At 62.2% G+C, this 18,893-nt stretch overlaps 2 protein-coding genes across 3 annotated transcripts; one reads left to right on the top strand and one right to left on the bottom strand.

Annotated features, from left to right (window-relative positions):
* Positions 1–113: 113 nt before the first annotated feature.
* On the bottom strand, positions 114–8,238 carry ARFIP2 (ADP ribosylation factor interacting protein 2). Of its 2 annotated transcripts, XM_064441678.1 has the most exons (9): positions 8,041–8,238; positions 6,576–6,683; positions 6,323–6,431; positions 4,576–4,686; positions 3,467–3,582; positions 2,742–2,963; positions 2,282–2,439; positions 2,007–2,181; positions 114–1,642 (listed from the first exon to the last, which is right to left on the bottom strand). In XM_064441678.1, the coding sequence occupies exons 2-9, from the start codon at positions 6,672–6,674 to the stop codon at positions 1,487–1,489; spliced, it is 1,146 nt and encodes a 381-aa protein (XP_064297748.1). In that variant the 5' UTR covers positions 6,675–6,683; positions 8,041–8,238; the 3' UTR covers positions 114–1,486. The 2 variants fall into 2 exon arrangements, with proteins under 2 accessions (XP_064297748.1, XP_064297747.1); XM_064441677.1 differs by lacking the exon at positions 4,576–4,686 and having other exon boundaries at positions 8,041–8,226.
* Positions 8,239–8,288: 50 nt separating this feature from the next.
* TIMM10B (translocase of inner mitochondrial membrane 10B) lies at positions 8,289–9,513 on the top strand. The gene is made up of 3 exons (XM_064441679.1): positions 8,289–8,352; positions 8,623–8,718; positions 8,810–9,513. Exons 1-3 carry the CDS (start codon positions 8,314–8,316, stop codon positions 9,071–9,073), a joined length of 399 nt encoding a protein of 132 aa, XP_064297749.1. The 5' UTR covers positions 8,289–8,313; the 3' UTR covers positions 9,074–9,513.
* The last annotated feature ends 9,380 nt before the right edge of the window (positions 9,514–18,893 follow it).

The following is an 18,893-nucleotide window of genomic DNA, read 5'->3' on the forward strand; positions in this document are numbered from 1 at the left end:
TTGCCTCGCACCCACCACCAGCACCTCCCCAGGCCATCCCTGTGTTCCCACTGCTGCCAGCCTCCAGCCCAGGGCGCTAGGCTCCCAGCTCTGCATACGCGAGTGACCCGAGCGATCCGTACCGTTTTATTCTGGAGTCTTACAGAAGTTGGGAGGGAAGAGGAGGGTCAGACCTTCACCAGGAAAGGGGAGGGAGTGTCAGATCCAGACATTAAATTACCAAGGATTAAATTAGCAAGAAAAAACAAACTGTTTTGTCTCAGGAAAGTGCCCAAGTGCTGCATGTGGCCAGGGCTGGAAGCAACACTCAGCTGGAGCAGGAGGACAGAGCGCTCACGCATGGGACGCTGGCCGAGGCCCTGGCACAGCGGCGCATGGCACACACGCCCTCAGCACACGCACACAGACATGCACATGCACCTGCCCAGGGCGCAGCCAGCCTTTGGTCCTTGGTTGGAGTCTCTGCGGCTCCCGGTGGCGGCCCTGGCCTACGCATCAGGGCGGGGAGAGGACCCGCGCCCGGCCAGCAGCCACCCACCCACACCACGCTAGCTGTGGCACACAGGGTCCCCAGCCCCGAGGACGGCCACACCCCGGGCGAGCATGGCTCCGGTCAGGGGATGCACAAGGGAGGATGGGCAGGCCCTGCCTTGCTATGCTGCGGGGCAGCCGGGGCAGCCCGCCCTGCATGGGGGAGTGTAGTGTGAGGCTCAGGGACAGCGCAAGAGCAGCTGCCCGGGGAACACCAGGGAACAGCCAGAAGGGGGACGGAGCCGCCCCAAAGCCAGGAGAGGGGGCAGGAGCCCCTGCTGCAGGTGGGAACCCACAGGCACCCTGGGGACAGGGAGGGGATGCAGCCATCCTGGTGCTGCCCCTCCGCAGCTTTGCCTTCATTTGGAAACGAACACTTCTGCCGCAGGGCAGGGGTATTCCTGGGCTGGGCCCCAGGGGGTCCCAGGGGACCGGGGGGGGGGGGGGGGGGGGGGGGCAGGGAGGAAGCCCAGCAGTGGGGGTACAGTCCCATCCTGCCCCAGGGGAAGCAGAGGGAGAGCTGTGGAGCATCCCACCCCACACCAAGGTGTGTGGTGGGGTCTGGGGCATGCAGCCCCCCAGAAAGGGAGGTGTCCGCTGCCCCACAGGGGTGCCAGAAAGCAGGGGGAGCTCCCAGCAGTTGCGCCAGGGGTCTGTGCTAAGGGAGCACAATCAGGCTGGGCAGTGCTGGACCCTGCCCCGAAGGGGAGAGGTGGGACAGGGCAGCCCCAGCTGCTCCAGGCTCCTCTCCCCAGGCAGGACCAGGGTCCCGCTCGCCACCTCCTGCTCCCCCCAGACCAGGACCCCATGCCCAGCGGGCGGCCCCTAGCTGCAGCAGGGCCCCAGCCGCACCCCCCCCTTGCCCCACGAGCAGCTGGTCTGGCCCCATGCCAGCAGCCAGAATTCAGGTCCATGGTGCCCCCAGCCAGAGCTGGCAGGGGGTGGCGGGGGCGGCTCACTGCTCCTCCAGCCAAGAGGGCTTCTCAGCACCAGGGGTCTTCAGCTTGATGTTGAACTGCTTGAGGGTCTGCTCCAACTGCTGCTGGTTCCCAGCGAAGTAGGCAGAGATAGCGTTGTGGAAGAGTAGTAGCTGCTTGTGCATCACCTTGATCTGGGAAGAGCATGAGGGGTCAGCTCGCAGCGAGGCGGCCCTGCCACCCAGCAGCCAGAGAAGGGGCAGGGAGCTGGGATGTGACCCCCGCCTTGCACAGGGAGGGGTGGTCAGAGCTGCTGCCACCAGCTCACAAAGGCTGGCCCTGAAAGCCATAAGAAGGCCCCACAGCAGAAGCCACGATGGCGAGAGGCAGGCAGAGACGGACACTCCCATGCCCTTCTGCTCTGGTCCCCTCACAGCTGCCGCCCACCCAAGGACTGACCTCAGCAGGGGGCTGCAAGGCAGCACGGCTGAGGGACAAAACGAGCACGCAGCAGACCCCCGCCCCGCAGCCCCTTCCCAGCCCCACGTGCCTTCCCACCTTGTTCTCCTCCAAGAACTTGAGCTTGATGGCCACATCAGCACGCAGCTTTTCGTACTTGTCCTTGTGGCTCTGGAACTGGCTCTGGGCTGCATCCAGCCGGCACAGGGTGCTGGCATCCCGAGGGCCCATGCTCAGCTCCTCCAGGTCTGTGCGGTACGCATCGTACTCCAGCCTGTGCAGGGACAGCTTGTGTCAGAGCTGCACCACGGCCCCGCAATTCCCCCCAGGATGCCCGACACTACCCCAGCCTGTGGGCCACACCGACATTCTACCTGGCTGTCTCGTACTGCTTGACCGTCATGAGCGTGTCCTCCATGGTCTTGTTTACCAGCGTGTTGATGCTGGAGACAAAGAAGTTGACAGCCCCCAGTAGTGTTTCTCCATTCTTGCAGAGCAGTTTCTGCGTTTCTGCGTTGTAACCAAACTCCTCCTGGGAGAGGAGGAGTCATCAGGGTCCGTACCAGCGAGGCCCACTCTCTCCTCCCATGCCCCCAGAGTCAGCCTGGCCCTGGGTGCTCCAAGGAGGTGCTGCGACACAGCCCTTCACACTCTCCCCTGCCCCACAGCCTTCACCGAGCACTCTCATCCCCAACCTCCTCTTGCTTCTTCTCATGCAGAGAGCTGCCCCCCACTGTGGCACAGCCCGAGGCTGATTTGGGTCTCTGAGTCTCCTCCCCAGGCACAAGGAGCACAGGAGAGGCAAGGCACGTGCCACCTCCCCAGCAGGCATACCTGCAGCTCCGGAGACTTCTGGCTGAGGTCAGCAAAGGCATCCCCTAGGGCGTGCTGTGTCTGCACCAGGCTGTAGAAGTGGTTGGTGAAAGCCCGTGCAAGCTGCAGCACACACTCGTACTTGCGCTTTGTCTCCCGGAGCAGCTCAATCTGTGTCTCCAGCTCCAGGTCCACAGTGCGTGAGCCCCGGCCAAACCGCTCCGAGATCAGCTGCTTGGTACACTGCGGGGCGAGGGAGGATGGCGTCAGGAGGCCCTGGGTCCCTGGCCGATGGGGAGGAAGTGCTCCTTGCTGCTGCGGTAGTGGGGAGCTGCAGAGCCATCCCCACAAGTTCTGTGGGGAGATCTCAGGACATGTCCTCCACCTCCCACTGCTCCTTCACTCCTAGTGCAGGGGCAGCTTGACCCTCAGCCTGCTTCAAGCACCAGCAGTGAGCCGGGCCATGCTGACGGTCATAGAATGCCCTGAGTGGGAAGGGACCCACAAGGACCATCAAATCCAACTCCTGTCCCTGCACAGGACAACCCTAAATTCACACCACGTCTCTGAGGGCCTTGTCCAAGTGCTTCTTGAACATCACTAGGCTTAGTGCCATGATGCCTCCCTGGGGAGCCTGTTCCAGTGCTCCACCACCCCCTGGGGGAAGAAACTTTTCCTAATACCCAACCTAACCCTCCCCTGGTATATCTTCCTGCCATTCCCTCAGTTCCCTGGAAGCAGCTCACCTTGTACGTGTTGATACCCCATTTCTTGACAATGTCAAACTTCTCCACGGCGATGCCACGGACAACCTCCTCTCCTCCGACGGCTGGGCTGGGGTGGGGCTGGTGCAGCCCAGAGCCTGGAACAGACACAGCCCCACACGGCATTGGCTCAGCAGGGCAGCAGCACCTGCCAGGGCACAGCCCAGGCTGCTCACCCAAAAGCAATGGTGCCTTCACAGTGGGGTGCTGCAGCTGCGCCTGGAGGACCCAGGGCATGTCAAGGAGTGCAGGACCACAGGGGGCTGAACTGGGACTTGACAAAGCCCGTGCACAACAGACTTGTGGCCCAGTAAGCACCCAGCCCTGCCCGGGAAGCTGCCACTGTGCCTGCCGTGGCACAGCACTGGGCACCTCGCCCCGCTCCGGCCCAAGGCTGGAGCAGCTCTCCCCTGCCAGCAGCGAGGGCATGAGCCAGCTGCATTAGCGGGCTCCAGCTGGTCTCGCACTGTGCATGCCCGTTAACGGGCTTGCAGACGTCGTGACCTGAGGCCTCGTGCATACAGCAGGGAACCTGCTCCTATGGGCCCTTCCAGAGTGGCCCCGGGCAGGGCCCCGGCGTTGGCAGCCACAGGGGAAGGCACCGACCCCAGCCTGGTTGTAGGAGCTGGCAGGACCTGGCCCCGGGGTGCCCTGTCACCAGCCCAGCCACCTCTGCTCTTGCAGGCAGGGCCCCAGTGCTCCTCACAGCCCCGGGCAGCCTCCTGCCCGACCCCCCTCTACACCGAGCAGGCCAGAGAGAGAAGGCAACCAGCAGCACCCGGGGAGGCACAGCCTTGAGCTCCTTTATGCAGGAATGATCTCTCACAGCTGGGCACCGCCTGGGTCTCACCTTTGAGCCACGCAGGGACCTGGCAGTGCTGTCCTCTCCCCGCCAGCACCAGGACCGAGACCTGGCTGCAGCTGCTGGGGAGGCGAGTGCTGGGCAGCGGGCTTGCCGGCCTGCAGCCACATCTCTGTGGGGGTGCCCTGAGGGACCCCAGCACTAACCAGGCACCCTAACCCAGGGTGAAGAGCCCAAGCCCAGGCGGGGGGTCCGTGGAGAACCAGCCGGGGCTGTGCGGCCGCAGTACCTGCTGAAGCACCAGCCTGGTTGGCCATCCTGCTGGCGGCAGATGCACTGGGGGAGACGGATGGTCCTCGGGGTGGGTGAGGTTGGACAAGACAGCCTGGAAACGGAGGGGCTGGCGGGTGTTGAGCAGAGAGGGGCAAGAGGAGATGGGGTGGTGTGATGGGCATGGGGGCAGGAACAGCCAGGACAGAGGATGAGTGTGCGGACGGGACAGCAGCAGGGGAGAGCAACGGGAGCAGATGAGTGTGATGTGAAATCAGAAGACACGGCTGGCTGCCAGACAGACACCTCCCGCCCTAGGCGCTCCCTCCCCACTCCCTCCATCCTGTCAGCTGGTGTCGTCATGCCCTGTGAGCTGGACAGGCCTGGCGTGACAGAGACAGGGGGATGGCAACCATGGCACACACCTCCTCCTGCCAGCCACTCGTGCTGCTCTTCGGCAGAGCAGGCTGGGAGCAAGCGCACACGTGCCCTCTGCCTGTGCAAATCCACTCACTCAAGCCGTGCATGGAGCGGCTGGGGTTGAGCACCTGTCTGCTGCAAGAGACACCTGGGGCAAGAGTTGGGGGACAGAGGCTTGTGTGAAACAGGACCAGGAAGGACACGGGGTGAGGGAGGTGGCCAGAGCCAGAGCTGCCCCAGCAGTGCTGGCTCGGCCCAGCCCAACACCACCGATGCTCACCATGGACACACTGGGCCATCGCTGCCCCTGCGCCTGGCAGGGCCCTGGGGGGTGCAGGGCCCACCAGGGCCCCAGGTTATGGTACACCTGCCCACACTGCTGCCTGGCAAGCAGGACGCTCGCAGCCAGGCCTTGCCATCAGGAGCACCTGCAACCCTGGGACTGGCCTGAGCAACAAGAAGAGGAAATAAGTGGAGAGTGGGGTGCTCAGAGCCACCCCAGCCCCGTGGGCAGGCCATCCCCAGTCCTTGCTGCACAACCGCTGGCACCAGCACATCCCCAGAGCTCCCTATTCACCCAGGGCTGGAGAAGAGGTGGGACGCCAGTGTCTTTCCCCACCACTGGAGGAAAGACCCGACAACTGCCCGGCCTCAGCAGGGTGCGAAGCCCAGGTGCCACAAGCCATGGCCTCAGGGGTGCCCCCGGCTGACAGAACAGACTCTGCCCAGCAGGAAGCCCCAGCAAGAGGGGAGTGCCGGTGGCCCAGTCCTCCCGCAGTGCCTCCCTGTAAGCCACCCTGCGCGGGGAGCACCAGAGGAGCAGGGCTAGTGGGGCAGCAGCCCCCCACCCTGAGGCAGCCAGGCTCTGCCAGGGCCATTTGTCTGCCAGCCCAGCAGCAGAGCCCCAGCCCAGCATGAAGAAGGGGAAGGAGCTGCCTTGTGCTGGCAGGAGCCGCTGTCCTGGGAAGGAGGCATTGTGCCAAATGGCCAGGCCAAGGCAGAACCACGCGTTGGGACCAGGGAGGGCATGTGCTGCAGGGCCCAGGCGACAGCCCAGCTTGAGTCGAGGCACAACAGAGCTTCTGCCCATGGGCCCACACCAGACCCCCCTGCCTGGCACCACCATGGGCCGTGCCCTGGCAGAGGGACCAGGCTCCCAGGCCCAGCAGCTCAAGCAGCATGACTCCTTCCCTGTGGACTCCAGCATCCCAGCGGGGAGCTGGAAGGTGGCGAGGTGAGCTGTGCCCTCCTTCCCAGGATGGAGCCCAGGACACGCAAGGAGCAACACTCCCTCGGCAGGCAGCCCCAGGCCTGTCCACATGAGCCTGCGCCACGGCCCAGCCTACCTTTGATGGTATTGGTGGGGATGATGCCTTCGGCCGTGCCCCCATAGCCGCCAGAGACGATGCTGGTTTCATTGAGGTTGGGCCCCGACACCATCACCTGCTGCAGGTCCTGGAGCGGAGGGAGGAGTGCAGGCAGCTGAGGCGCAGAGCCAGGATGTGTGGCCCTGATGCAGTGGGCCTGGGGCAGAGCAGCATGGCCCGGAAAACAACACCCGGGGGTCTGGCACATCCCCACCTGGCCCCAGCTACAAACCTGCTCCAAGCCGTCATCCTCTGGCAGGCTGCCCGTGTCCCCATTGCTGCTGATGGGGATCTCCATGGTGGCAGCCTTGCTCATGATCCCGTCCGACATCCTCAGGGCCTGCAAGGACGCAGATGCGCTGCTGGAGCCTGGGGACCAGGCAGAGACAGAGACCACCCCCTGTGGCCAGCATCGCAGGGTGCTCAGCCAGTCAGGGAAACCCCGGGCTTCCCAGGCCAGGACCCCGCAGGGCCAAGGCTGAGCTCCCGACAGAGAGTAGGCAGAGGACAGCAGACAGCTAGTCCTGTGCTGGCAGCTGCTCACACCGAGCAGCCTCTGCGGCCACGGCACAGCAGTCCCTCGGGATGTGCTGCCTGGCCCTGCCTGAGGCCTCCTGCCTCCACATCCCAGAGGAGCCAGCCCCAGCTGCTGCTCACAACCCTGCAGCATAGCCGCCACATTCCCTCCCACCCCCACTTTGGCCCGCAGCTCATGCCTTTTGGAAACAAGATGTTCTCCCCTGCCCCTCACTAATCTCCGGGGCGCAGCAGCGGTCCATCTGTGCTGGCTGGGCAGCAGACCCTACCCCAGCACAAGTGGGGCTTTGCGACACAGCAGCTCCTGGCCCAGAGTCCGTGAGGAGGGAGCCAAGAGCCACGTCCACAGGCTGGCCGCGCACCGGCGGGGGGAGCAGCGAGGGCCCCGCTGTGCCCAGACCGGTCCGGCCACATTCCGGGCAGGCGGCGCCAGGCACCTGCACAGGGCCGCCCCACCCCGGGTCCGTTAGGTTGGTGCCCGCACCGGACGGGATGCGGCCTCACCACCGGGGCCCCAGAACCGGGTCCTGCCCTGGGGGACACTGCCTTGCCTGGCCCCACTGCCCCAGGTCACCCAGGACACCCCCCACCAGCCAGCTGTCCTGCTCCTGGGAGGGGGGGAAGCGGGGAGTGACCCTCACGGCGGCCCGGCTCCGGGAGCGGGGGAAGCGGGGAGTGACCCTCACGGCGGACCCCGCGGCTCCGGCGCCGGAGGGGACGAGGCTGGCGGCCGCACAAGGGGGAGGCACGGCCGGGGCCGGGGCCAGGACCAGGACCCGGACCCGGACCCGGACCAGCATCAGGACACCCACCGTTCCCGGCCCTGAGACCAGGCCGCGCCCGGGACCGTCAGCCCCAGGGGGAGGCGGGCGGTGTGGGGGGCCGGGGCCGTGCGGGGTCGGGCAGGGGCTGCGCCCGTCCCGGGGGGCGGCGCGGTAGGGCGGGCCCGGAGCGCCTCGGGCCGCCTCCCGCTGGCTCGGGGGCAGGGTGGGGGGAGAGGGGGACACAGCCCGACCCGGGGGTGCGCAGTCCCGGCCCGCCCCGCCGCTCTGACCCCAGCACGGCCGCCCCTGGCAGCCCCCGCCAAAGAGGCCTATGAGCGCCCGGTCCCGGTCCCGGCCCCGGTTCGCCCGGCCCACCCCGGCCCAGCCCCCGCCCACCTGCGCCGCCGCCGCCGCCGCCGCGGCCCGGCCCGCCCGGAGCTCACAGCCCCGCTGGCCTCGGACCGGGACGCGCCGGAAGCCGCGTTCTGTCGCGGGCAAGGGCCGCCGGGAGGCGAGGCGAGACGGGCCGGACGTGGCGTCAGCGGTGTGACGGGCACGCCGGGCGGAAGTGGGGCGGAAGTGACCTTCCGTCCGAGAGCGCCGCCTGAGAGGGCGGGCGGCGCGGCGCGGCCCCGCCGAGGGTGGCCGGGCAGGGCCGAGTTCCGCGGCATGGAGTCGGGGGCTGAGCACCAGCAGCAGCTCCGCAGCGTGAGGGCGGGGGCTGGGCCGGGGGCGGTGGGGGCTTGGGGGAGCGGGGCGCTGGGGGCCGGGTCGGCGGGGGGTCCCGGGGAGCCCTGATGGGTCCTGGGGGGGGGACGACCGTGGGGGGGGTCTCGGCGGATCCCGGGAGGGCCCTGACGGGTGCTGAATGGTCTCGGGGGTCCCTGGGGGGCCCTGACGGGTTCTGGGGTGTCCCGGGGGGCCCTGGTGAGTCCCGGGAGCCGGTGTGAGCGCGCGGCGGTGCCACCTCCCTTCCAGCTGCGGGACTTCCTGCTGGTCTACAACCGCATGACCGAGCTCTGCTTCCGGCACTGCGTCTCCAACCTCAACTACCGCCTGCTCACCGGCCGTGAGGTGAGACGGGGTCTGGTCTGGTGGGCAGCCCAGTGCACGGGGTGGTGGGCCATGGGAGCCCCCAGCCACCCTGATCCCCCCGCTCCCGCAGGAGAGGTGCCTCGACAGCTGCGCCGGGAAGCTGGTTCATTCCAACCACCGCCTGATGAGTGCCTACGTGGCGCTGATGCCCTCCATCATGCAGCGCCGCATCTCCGACTATGAGGCCAGCATAGCTCCTGCATCCCAGGACTCTGCCCAGGCGGGATTGGCGGCACCCACAGCCCTGCCGGGGGCTGGGGCACCCCCAGCCTCTTCTGACCCACCAGTGGGCCCCGCTGCACCCTTGCAGGGGGCTCCAGGTGCTGGCACGTAGCACGGCTGTTGTCCTGAGTCACACCTTCCGACGGCAGCGGCGGGTGGAGTGGCTGCATGATGGATCCAGGCCCTGCATTACCTGCGGGAAAGGTAACTTCTGGGTGCTGTGGCACAGCCTGGGCCTCTGCAGGCTGCCGTTAGTCCTGGTCTGGAGCAGCAGATCCACTCTGCACTGAGACCCGGCCTTGCAGGTCTGTGTCCTCTAGAGCATTGGCATCGAGAGCCTCCTGGCAGCAGTAGGTCTCTCCTGTGCCTGGCAGGGCAGAGGGCACGGGGGGCACCAAGAAAGAAATTGCAGTGCCTGCCCTTCTGCCGGGGGTGGTTCCCCCCTGAACTCTACCTAAACAGCCCCGGCGCTGGGCTTCCCTGCTCCAGGCCTGGGGTTCTTGTATTTCTAGGAAACAGTTTCCTACCACTAATAAAACATCTCTTCATTAATGTCTTGCTGCTAATGCATCATGACGGTGAGCAGAGCCCTGGTCCCACCAGCCCCTCGTGCCCAGTGCGCCCTGCGGGGGCAAGGGCTGCCCTCCCCGTGGCTGAGAGTTGGCATCGCTTATTCCAGGAGCCATTTTCTCCCCACTTTGGCTGTTGGCATCAGAACAGCTGTGGGTCACAGCTCTGCAGGTACTTGCCCTTCCTCCCAGAGGTAGGGGAAGCGTCCTTGTGGAGCATAGCCAGGTCTGGCACTCGGCACGGCAAGGAGGCGTTGGGGGTGGCTGAACTCGGTGAGCTGTGGAAAGAGGCTGGTTCCCCCTGGCTGTGTGACAGATACAAGCCTGTGGCGTTTCGGGCCTTGCCAGGTGCAGCCACAGAGGCCGAGCGCATCCCTGGGAGGTGCACGGCACTCAGGCAGCGTTGGTGATGGGTGCAGAGCACGCAGGGCACTGCCTCTGCTGGCGCCCGCCTGAGCACCCAGCACTTGCCTGGACCTGACTGGCACAGGCGGCTGTCTCTGGCTCTTTTCTCGCTGGTGCCAACCGACGTGTGTTGGTGGAGTATGGGCACTGGGTGTCTGCGCTGGCGGTCTGCCTGGGAGGTGTCCCAGACCATGCTCCAGCCCCAGACCCACATGCCTGTCCGCAGGCTGCTCGGGCTGGGAACCGGCCTCGAGGGACAGCCACCGAGCTGAGCAGAGGACTCATGGAGAGTGCTCGCCTGGAAATACTTTAATGCAAATGTCCTTGAAGCTGTAGGTCCTGCCATCTCTCTGCAACTCCTGTCCCTGCCTGTAGAGAGCAGATCCACAGCACAACTTGCTTGGAGCTTCCCTGTGTATGCTGGTTGGCAGCACAGCTGATCTCAGGGATTGCCCCAGCAGGGTGCAGGGCTGCAGTTCTGCCAGCAGAAAAAGGGTCACCCTGGACCCCAGTGAAGGGGGTTTCCATCCCTTCAGCCCTTCTCTGAGCACCCATGGCAGGGCTGTGGCCAACCCGGGCATCCAGGGAGCAGTACAGCCCTTCTGGGGCTCAGCCAGGCCTTGTTCCCAGTACGAGGTTCCAGAACGCTTGGTGTTCTCTCCCTGCCGAAGCCCCTGCCTGCCCCTCGTCCCCATCCAGGAGGCAGGGAGAGCAGAGCCCCAGCCAGCCCGTCTCTCAGTCAACAGCCTCAGTCCTGCTGCTCTCCACCTCCGGAGACTTTTCCCGGGCCTGCGATGTTCCCAGACCCTTCTCCAAGCCCCTGCCTGGGTGGCAGCCATGGTGAGCAGCAGTGCTCTGCACGGTGCCGCCACTGCAGGGGCTGCACTCCCCAGCAAGCAAATTGGCACCAGGCAGCCCCTTCCTGAGACCCCCAGCACCCTGCCCCATGCGCCCCCTGTGAGCAGAGCTCTCTAGGGCGCTGCCCACAGGGATGTCTGCCTGCAGGGACGTCTGCATCCACTTCCCTCTTCCACATCGGTGCTGGGAGGTGGCTGCTGCCGCCCTGCTGTTGGAGGCCTGCCCAGAGGATGCACCACTCACCTGTGTCACCTTCTGCTCCCTGGGGTCTGCGCTGGCCCTGGGCAGGCAGAGGCCAGGGCTGGGATATTGTAATCAGAGTTTCACTGGTGTAGCGGCACGTTGAGCCTGGTGGCACGCAGACATTTCTAGAGCTCCTGTGGCCCCAGGCTTCCCAGATCACACTTCTCCTCTTCTTATATTTTAATGACCGTTTTCTAGAGACAGGTGTAAATGCACCCTGACTTGGACTGGTGGCCTGTCTGCAGACTGTGAGGACTGGCAGGGACCAGGGAAAACCGCTTTGCTCTGATGCTCTTCCCTTAACAGTCTTGCTTGCAGTTCTCAGAACATTGTGGTAAGCAAGCTCTTTGTCTGACCCAGCAGAGCCCATATTTGGCAGGGCCTGGGTCTCTTCCTACGTGAATTCCCTCTGCTCTGTCTTTCCAACAGTCCAATTATACCCCGGCGGTGGGGATGGTGGTGGAGTGGCAAAGGGAACCGTTGCTTGCAAAGCAGTCTCTGGCAGCCATCCATCCCATCCCACAGACCTGTGTGGACGTGACAGGCAGCTTCCAGAAGCCCATGTATTTTCTCCTGCTTTTTCTCAGCTTGCACTGAGCACCCCACTCCTAAAAAGCAGCAGCTGGAGGAGATCTTCATGGGCACGTCCTACAGGCTGAACAGCGCCTGAGGTGGAAGGGGAATGCTCAAGCGAGGAGACAGCAGTCCCGTGGAGCCCGTCTCCCTGCCATGTGGCTCTCGTGCTGGGACTGCTTAGTACAGGACAGCCCCTGACGGACTGGGAGGACTCACAGCAGCACTCACCAGCACACTGGAGGGGTCATGTCCTGGCAGAGCAGCAGCTAAATCTGCCAGTTTCGGTGCAGCACTTGCAGCCTGGGGAGGAGGCGGCTCTGGGGGATCTCATCAATGTGTATGAACACCTGATGAGAGAAGGTAGGGCCAGGCTCCTCACAGTGGTTCCCAGTGACAGAACAGAACCCCAAAACAGATGGGGTTGGCATCTGGAGGTCACCGTCTCCAGTCCCTGCTCCAGCAGGGCCACCCAGGGCTGTTTGCTCAGGACTGTCCAGATGGCTTTTGAACATCTCCAGGGATGGAGACTCCACTGCCTCTCTGGGCAGGCTGCACCAGGGTTTGACCACCCTCACGTGGCAAAGAGTTTCCTGGTGTTCGGATGAATTTTGTTTGTGGGTTTTTTTGTCCATTGCCTCGTCTTGCATTTGTCTTTGTTGAACTTCACGAGGTTCCTCTGCCCACTTCTCCAGCTCCCGAGGTCCCTCTGGATGTCAGCACGACCCTCTGGCATATCAGCCACTCCTCCCCGCTCTGTGTCATCTGCAGACTCGCAGGGGGTGTGCTCTGCGCCATGATCCAGGTCATTAATGAATGACGTTGTCCAGTGTTGAACAGCACTGGCCCGGTGCTGAGCCCTGGTGTCTCCGTTAGTGACTGGTCTCCAGTCAGACTCTGTGCCACTGATCGCAACCCTCTGGGTCCAGCCATTCAGCCAGTTCTCAATCTGCCTCGCTGGCCGCTAACCTCACCCACGTTTGCTGGCTTGTCTATGAGGGGAAAACGGCGTCCCAAGGGTGAGAATCCACGGGCACAAACTGAAATCCAGGAAATGCCATGTAAATGTAAGAACTTTTTCACTGCGAGGGTGGTCAAGCACTGGTGCAGGTTGCCCAGGGAGGCTGCATAGTCACCATCCTTGTGGATGGTCAGCACCCAATTGGACCCTGTGCAAGCAGCTCTGGTGGACCCTGCTTGAGCAGGGGCTTGAGCTGGATGTGCTCCAGAGGTCCCTGCCAACCTCAGCCGTTCTGTGGGTCTAGGAAACAAAAACACTTCACCAACTGAGCTGCGTTACTGACAGGTCTGAAAATGTAATTATGAAAGGAAAGCATCACACAGAGATTTTTAGCTCCTGGCAGAGACACAGCTGCTGCTGGGAGCGAACATGGCCAGATGGTGCATTCCAGCATGTTTGTCATCTGCCTGTGGAGATCGGTGTACGTTTGCCACCTCCTTCCTCTGCCCAGCTGGTGTACAATCTGACTTCTGGAATTGTTTTACCGTCTTGCAAGACATGACCTGTGTTTGCAGCGCGATCTGTGCAAGAGCATACCCTAAGCTACGAAGAATGCAAGTCAAGGTTGTGATCTGGCGGGTTGTGTCCTGATAAGCAGCTCTGCTGAGGAGGACTGCAGAGCGACTGTGGGAAGTGCTGGGGAGCCACGTTCTGGGCTACACCTATCAGTGCTCCAGTGCATGGCTCCAGGGACACTGTTGCTGTCCGTATTCACAGACCAGAGCGGAGTCCAGAAATGATCTGAGGCCTGATGAAATGCAGCGTTTGGGAACCAAGGAGAGACATGTCCAACATAAATGTCTCAGCAGGAGGGAGGATGAACTGTGTGAACAACTGATGCAGCACAGTGGTGGATTGCTCATCACAAGGAGCCCTGGGTACCCCAGGGCTGTGTGTGCAGGGTGGGATCTCTTGGGATCTGTGGGCCACCCTGGCTCAAAGCAGGCCTGGGTAGAGCAGGTTATCCAAGGCAGTGTCCAGACAGGCGTTAAATATCTCAGAGGATGGAGATTTCCCCTTACTCTGACCCTGCTATAACATGTGACTACCCTTACAGAGAAAAAGTTTTTCTTGGTGGGTCTACCAGTTCATGTCCATGGCTTCTCCTGTCACTGGGCACCTCTGGGAAGTCTGCCTGTCTTCTCCCGACACTGCCACTGGAGAGCTGCAGGCACCAGTGGGCTCTCCCTTTGTCTTCTCCTCTTCTGGCTGAACAAGCCTGGCATTCTCGGCTGCTCCCGGTACCTCCTGCGCTCCAGCGCTGTGGCCTCTGCTGGGCCCAGCCCTTAGTTACAGCCTGGCTAAACTCTGAGCTCAGCCTGGGTCACTTTGTTTTCTGTTGCTGCTTGGGCGCTGCTGTCGGGCACGTGAGGAGAAAACTGCAGAAGCCAGATCTGAGTTGAAACTCCCCAGGGACTGCCCAGGGCTATAGCAATCCCCGGTGCTGCAGCAGGGTGGGGGGACTGTGAGAGGTGCATCGGCTTCACGTGCACAGGTCCTCGAGCCGAGCGGGGAGATGTGGTGTCCGGGAGCATCCCTCACGCACTCCCCAGGACTGGGCTGCGATCCCACCTAGCTTCTCTGAGCGGTGTCTGCTCAACGCCTCCAGGTCTAGTCAGCAGAGCAGGCACGTTCCTGCGCACCCGGTGCAGCAGACCCAGGCTGAGAAACGTTTCTGCCCAATTGAGTCCATCTGAAAGGACAAGTCCCTGAGCGCTCTGGTCAGCCAGCCACCGGCCACGCAAGCAAGAGCACATCTCCAAGGATGGGGCGTCTGTGTCTCATCTGGTGAGTCCTGCCCAGAACACAGGAGAGCTCCAAAGGCTGAGGGGGGTGACTTTGGCCAGGAGTGGCTCCTGCTGAAGAAGCGGTGGAGTCCGAGCACCATCTGGAGCAGGGGACTGTACTCCCCTCCTCAGGTAGATGAGGCTGATGCCTTGTGGGCAGATCACCCTTGGGCTGGAATGGCATTGCTGCCAGCCTCTGTGCAAGCAGATCTCTGTGCAGCTCCCTGGCTTTGCAAGCTGCTGCCTGCAGGATGGTCCTCGAGTGGTTTAACTATGTCATGGCTCCAGCTGCTCTCCAAACAGAGCATGATGGGGCTTCTAGCTGCACAGATCCCAATGGACACTGCAGCAGGTAAGCCTTGGAGGGGCTCCCTCCTGCAAAACCACGTGGCTCCCGAAAGCAGGGGGAGGTCATGCAGCTCAGGGGCTTTTCTCAATGTACCAAACACGGGCTCTGGCCCCACAACCCATGGGCTGTCCTGGTCCCCTGCCCATGGACCCTTGGTGCCCGACGTCATCCCGTGCTGCTCCCTGCCCCTGCCCCTGCACCACCCTGGGGGTCCCCACTGCGCCCCGGGCTGACAGCAGTGAGGGATTTCCACCCTGCAGGGGAAAACAGCCCAGAAGCAGCAGGATGAGGCCCCTGGCACCGGGTGTCATGGAGCCGGCGCTGTCATCGGAGCTGGGTTGTGCTTGGGTTAAAGCCACCGGCTGTGGTGGTCAGTGCCACTGCCCGATGCTGGGCCAGGGTCACCAGAGTGGGGCCACACAACCCCCACGTGCACCAGGGCACAAGGGGTTTCCTTGAACATCTTTGTTAGAGATTACTGGTGGTAAAGCAAGGGCACACATGGTTATTCACCCACGTGCGCGCAGATGGGTGGTTCTGAGGTGCTGTCGGGCCGGCTCTCACCAAACCACCCAGGAGTGAGTGGTTGATGGGGAGTGTCTCGTCACAGGTGATCCAGGGCCAGGGTTGGCACCTTCCCGCTGCCCCAAAGTGGCAGGACTGCATCCTTTTGCCGCTGCAGCCCTGGCCAAGACTCATTGCAGGGGGGCGTTGGACTACATGACCTTTAAAGGTCCCTTCCAACCCAAACTATTCTATGATGCTATGATTCCTTCACCCTCCTCACCCGGGACTGTGGCCTCCCCTGGGGCTGGCAGCCCAGCCCGGGGAGGCTGGCGACCCCGCTCACCGCATGCCGGGACCCCCACCACAGCAGGGGGCTGTGGGTTCTCAAGGGCTGACACAGCAGAGCTGCTGCCGAGGGGCTCAGTGCTGGTGCAGGCCAGGGGCCGCAGCCCCACATGCAGCCCAGACATGGCCTCACCGGCGCGTCGCTGGGCACAGGAGCGGGGCCAGTGTGGAGCAGCCATTGCTGCTGGGGTGTGGTGTGGCCATGGAGCCCCTGCTGTGGCACCGCCTGTTTGGTCACTGCAGGGCATGTCACGTCCTGGCATCAGCTGGCCAAGAGCTGCCACGGGCAAGAGACAGGCTCACGTGAAAGCAGCACGCTTGCTTCTGGTGCAGCAAGTGTTTGGGTTTGTGTTGCAGAGACTGGAAACATTTATACAATATAAAAATAAAAGAGCATAAACTTAAGCTACGTTTGATGTCAGGCTCTAGTTCTGGCCACGATTAAGTAAACTTTTGTGCATTTTCTGAATTCTCAGTGACCAAGCACTGGTTTAACTTCTCTCTTACCATGCTGACACAAAACCTGTGCTGGTGTCTGTCTCCTGCTGATCCTGTGCACCCACAGATGCTCCTGCGGCCGCTGCACCCCGTGCCACCACAGCCCATGGCTGCTTTGTGCCATAGTGCTGCTCTGAGTCGGTCGGGGTCGGGAGAAGCTGCTGGGACAACTTTGTGTTAGAATAGATGGATTTAGCAAATAAAGAGGGAACTCTGGACATTCTTCTCATTTTGTTTATCGTCCCTTTCAAATACTCATAAACTCCAGTCATCAGATGCTGTTCTTGGCTTGGTGCATCATCTGCCCTTGCCCTCACCAGGGGAGGGGGAGAGGAGGGAATGGACTGCTGCAGTGCGGTTCCTCTTTGGCATTTTGTCAGGACCTTTCCTGCTGACGGCTTACAGCCCAGACTAACATTTGATGCTTTCTTCCCTCTCCTGCAGCTTGACTCATGGCCTGTTCCTGAGACCCTTCCTTGGGGATTGCCTCTGCTCCCTGGCAGGACCCTGCCCCATCGACTGTGTCCCGGCTGGGCTGCTGCCTCCGGTGCCCACCACGCCTTCCGTAGCTCAGCTCTCAACCACACTTCTGACTACAGCTCTCCATCCAAGGCCATGCCATGCTATGATCTGCTGCACAGTCTTTTCCTCTTCTGCCATATCAGATGTAAATCCCTGGCATGCCTTCATATTTTTGCCTTGATTTCACCATCCCCTGGTAGCTAGTGTGATGCTTTGCTTGGGTTGGCAGCTCTGTTTGCCTCCTGGTCCACATCACCTCAACACCCCCCTTGCCCCGCTGCGCCCCCTCCCTCGCCCGCTGCTGTCCAGCTCCCTGTGGTCTGCGTCCAGCAGCCCCAGTCCCGTGCCTGCCAGTGGGAGGCTCTGGGTGCTTGGCAGCAGCTGGACTGCTGAGCTGGGGAAGGATGGGGAGGATGAAGAGATGTGGTCTGGAGGCCTCCGTGGTGGAGCACTGGGCCAGCCATGCAGGAGCTGCTGAAGTAAGGCTCACGGCAGCCCCTCTGCCTTGGCAGACCCTGCAAGCAGCTCCCTGGAACGGTGTCATTTTCCCACCTGTGTGTCCTGTTCCCCTCCCTTCTCGCGCTCTCTGGTCTTTCTCCTTGGCTGGCTGCAAGGTCCCCATGTGGGGTGGGGAGGATGGTCTCCTCATGGGGGCTGCCATGGGCATGGGAAGGGGCAGGTGACCCCTGACTGCCTCTCACTCAGCAGCTCCTCGAGCAGAGGCTTAGTGCAGTCCGGGCAGATGCAGTCCTTCATGCAGCTGTGCTCTCCTGCCTGGAGCCTTCTCAGCCATGTGGCATCAGGAGCTGCTGGAGAGGTGGCAGGACTGTGTGCTGGCTGACACAGACCGCCAGAGCCCCATGATGCACAGCAGCTGCTCGGAATGGCGCTGTCTTGCCCTGGTTGAGCTCCTGCAATCCAGCGTTGCTGCCTGCATGACCTGGCTCCAATCTCCTGCCTGTGCCTGGGAGCAGGCAAGAGCTGCAAGGCAGCGGTAGGCATCGAACAGCCCCTGCTACACACACACGTGTCATCGCTGTCATGTCTGCCCTTGGCTCCTCGACCAGACCAGCAGCCCCTTGCCCGGCTCCCCAGAGAGCAAACAGCGGGCAGGGGTACGTGATGGGGGAAGGAGTGCAGGGACTGCACAAGGAGCCCAGTGCCCTGAAGGGAGAGTGAGGAGAGCCCAGCCTGCTGCAGGTCGCAGGGATGACATCCCCTAACATAGCCCTGGCAGGCTCCCATGATCACTTTTTCTTCCAAACACTGCAATTTGTTTCCTTGAAAAACTCCTTTACTGCACAGGGCTCTGGGAAAAGTAAAAATTGGGAGAGCAGATGACATATTCTCCTTTCTACTCTCCCTAAAGCTTTCAGAGGCCCTGAGGAAGAAGGCTTTGAGTAAGGACGGTCTCCTTTCTCCCTCCAGTTAAGTCCTCCATCAGCCCAGACCTTCTCCTCGGTGACAAGGACCCAACGAGCAGCACAGACTCACCTGAGAAAAATTTTCAAGTGCCATCAGGTACAGACCCCAGCCTGGAGCAGAAGACCGCCCCCAGGGGCTGCTGCTGCTCAGCCTGTACATGAATGATCTGGCACAGTGGCAGAGTGAGGCAAGAAAGTCTGTTCGCGAGTTAACTAATGCAGCTAATTAGGCCCCAATGAGCGGCAGCAGGACATCGCAGTACTGTGTGATACAGGGGCAGGATCAGCTCAATGCAAATAAATGGAAAGGGACACCCATTTCACGTTTAGTGTGTGAAACGATGAGTTCTGCACCGGCCACTGCCACTCAGGAGTTAGATTTCCAGGGGATGATAGCTCTTTCTATGCAAATGGCAGTTCAGTGCTCAGGGGTGGTCGAAAAGCAAATCAAGTGCTAGGAAAAGCAGCAAAGGCAGTAGTGGAGGACTAAACAGAGCATCCTTATGGTCCCCTTCTCAAACTCGAAAAGGTCCAGAGAGTGGCAGCAGGGGTGGTTGAAGGGCTGGAGCAAGAGACCAGGCTGTGCATCCTTGGTGGGAAAAGATGCTTCCTCCATTCCTGTGCTGGATCCTGCTCTGACCAAGAGCAGTTGCCGAGTGGGGCAGCATTTGCACTTTCAGTCTGCCTCAGAATATGGCTTTAACAAGAACTGCTTTGCACAGTGCAAGTCATTTAGGCCTGTTGATTTCAAAGAGTTGTGCTCTAGCAAATGCTTAACATCCTTCTAAATTTCTTGCCCTTGCTTTTTGCCAAGAACCGACAGCTTCACAG

The sequence above is a fragment of the Phalacrocorax carbo genome, chromosome 1 (assembly GCF_963921805.1).
Source record: "Phalacrocorax carbo chromosome 1, bPhaCar2.1, whole genome shotgun sequence".
Classification (NCBI taxonomy): domain Eukaryota; kingdom Metazoa; phylum Chordata; class Aves; order Suliformes; family Phalacrocoracidae; genus Phalacrocorax; species Phalacrocorax carbo.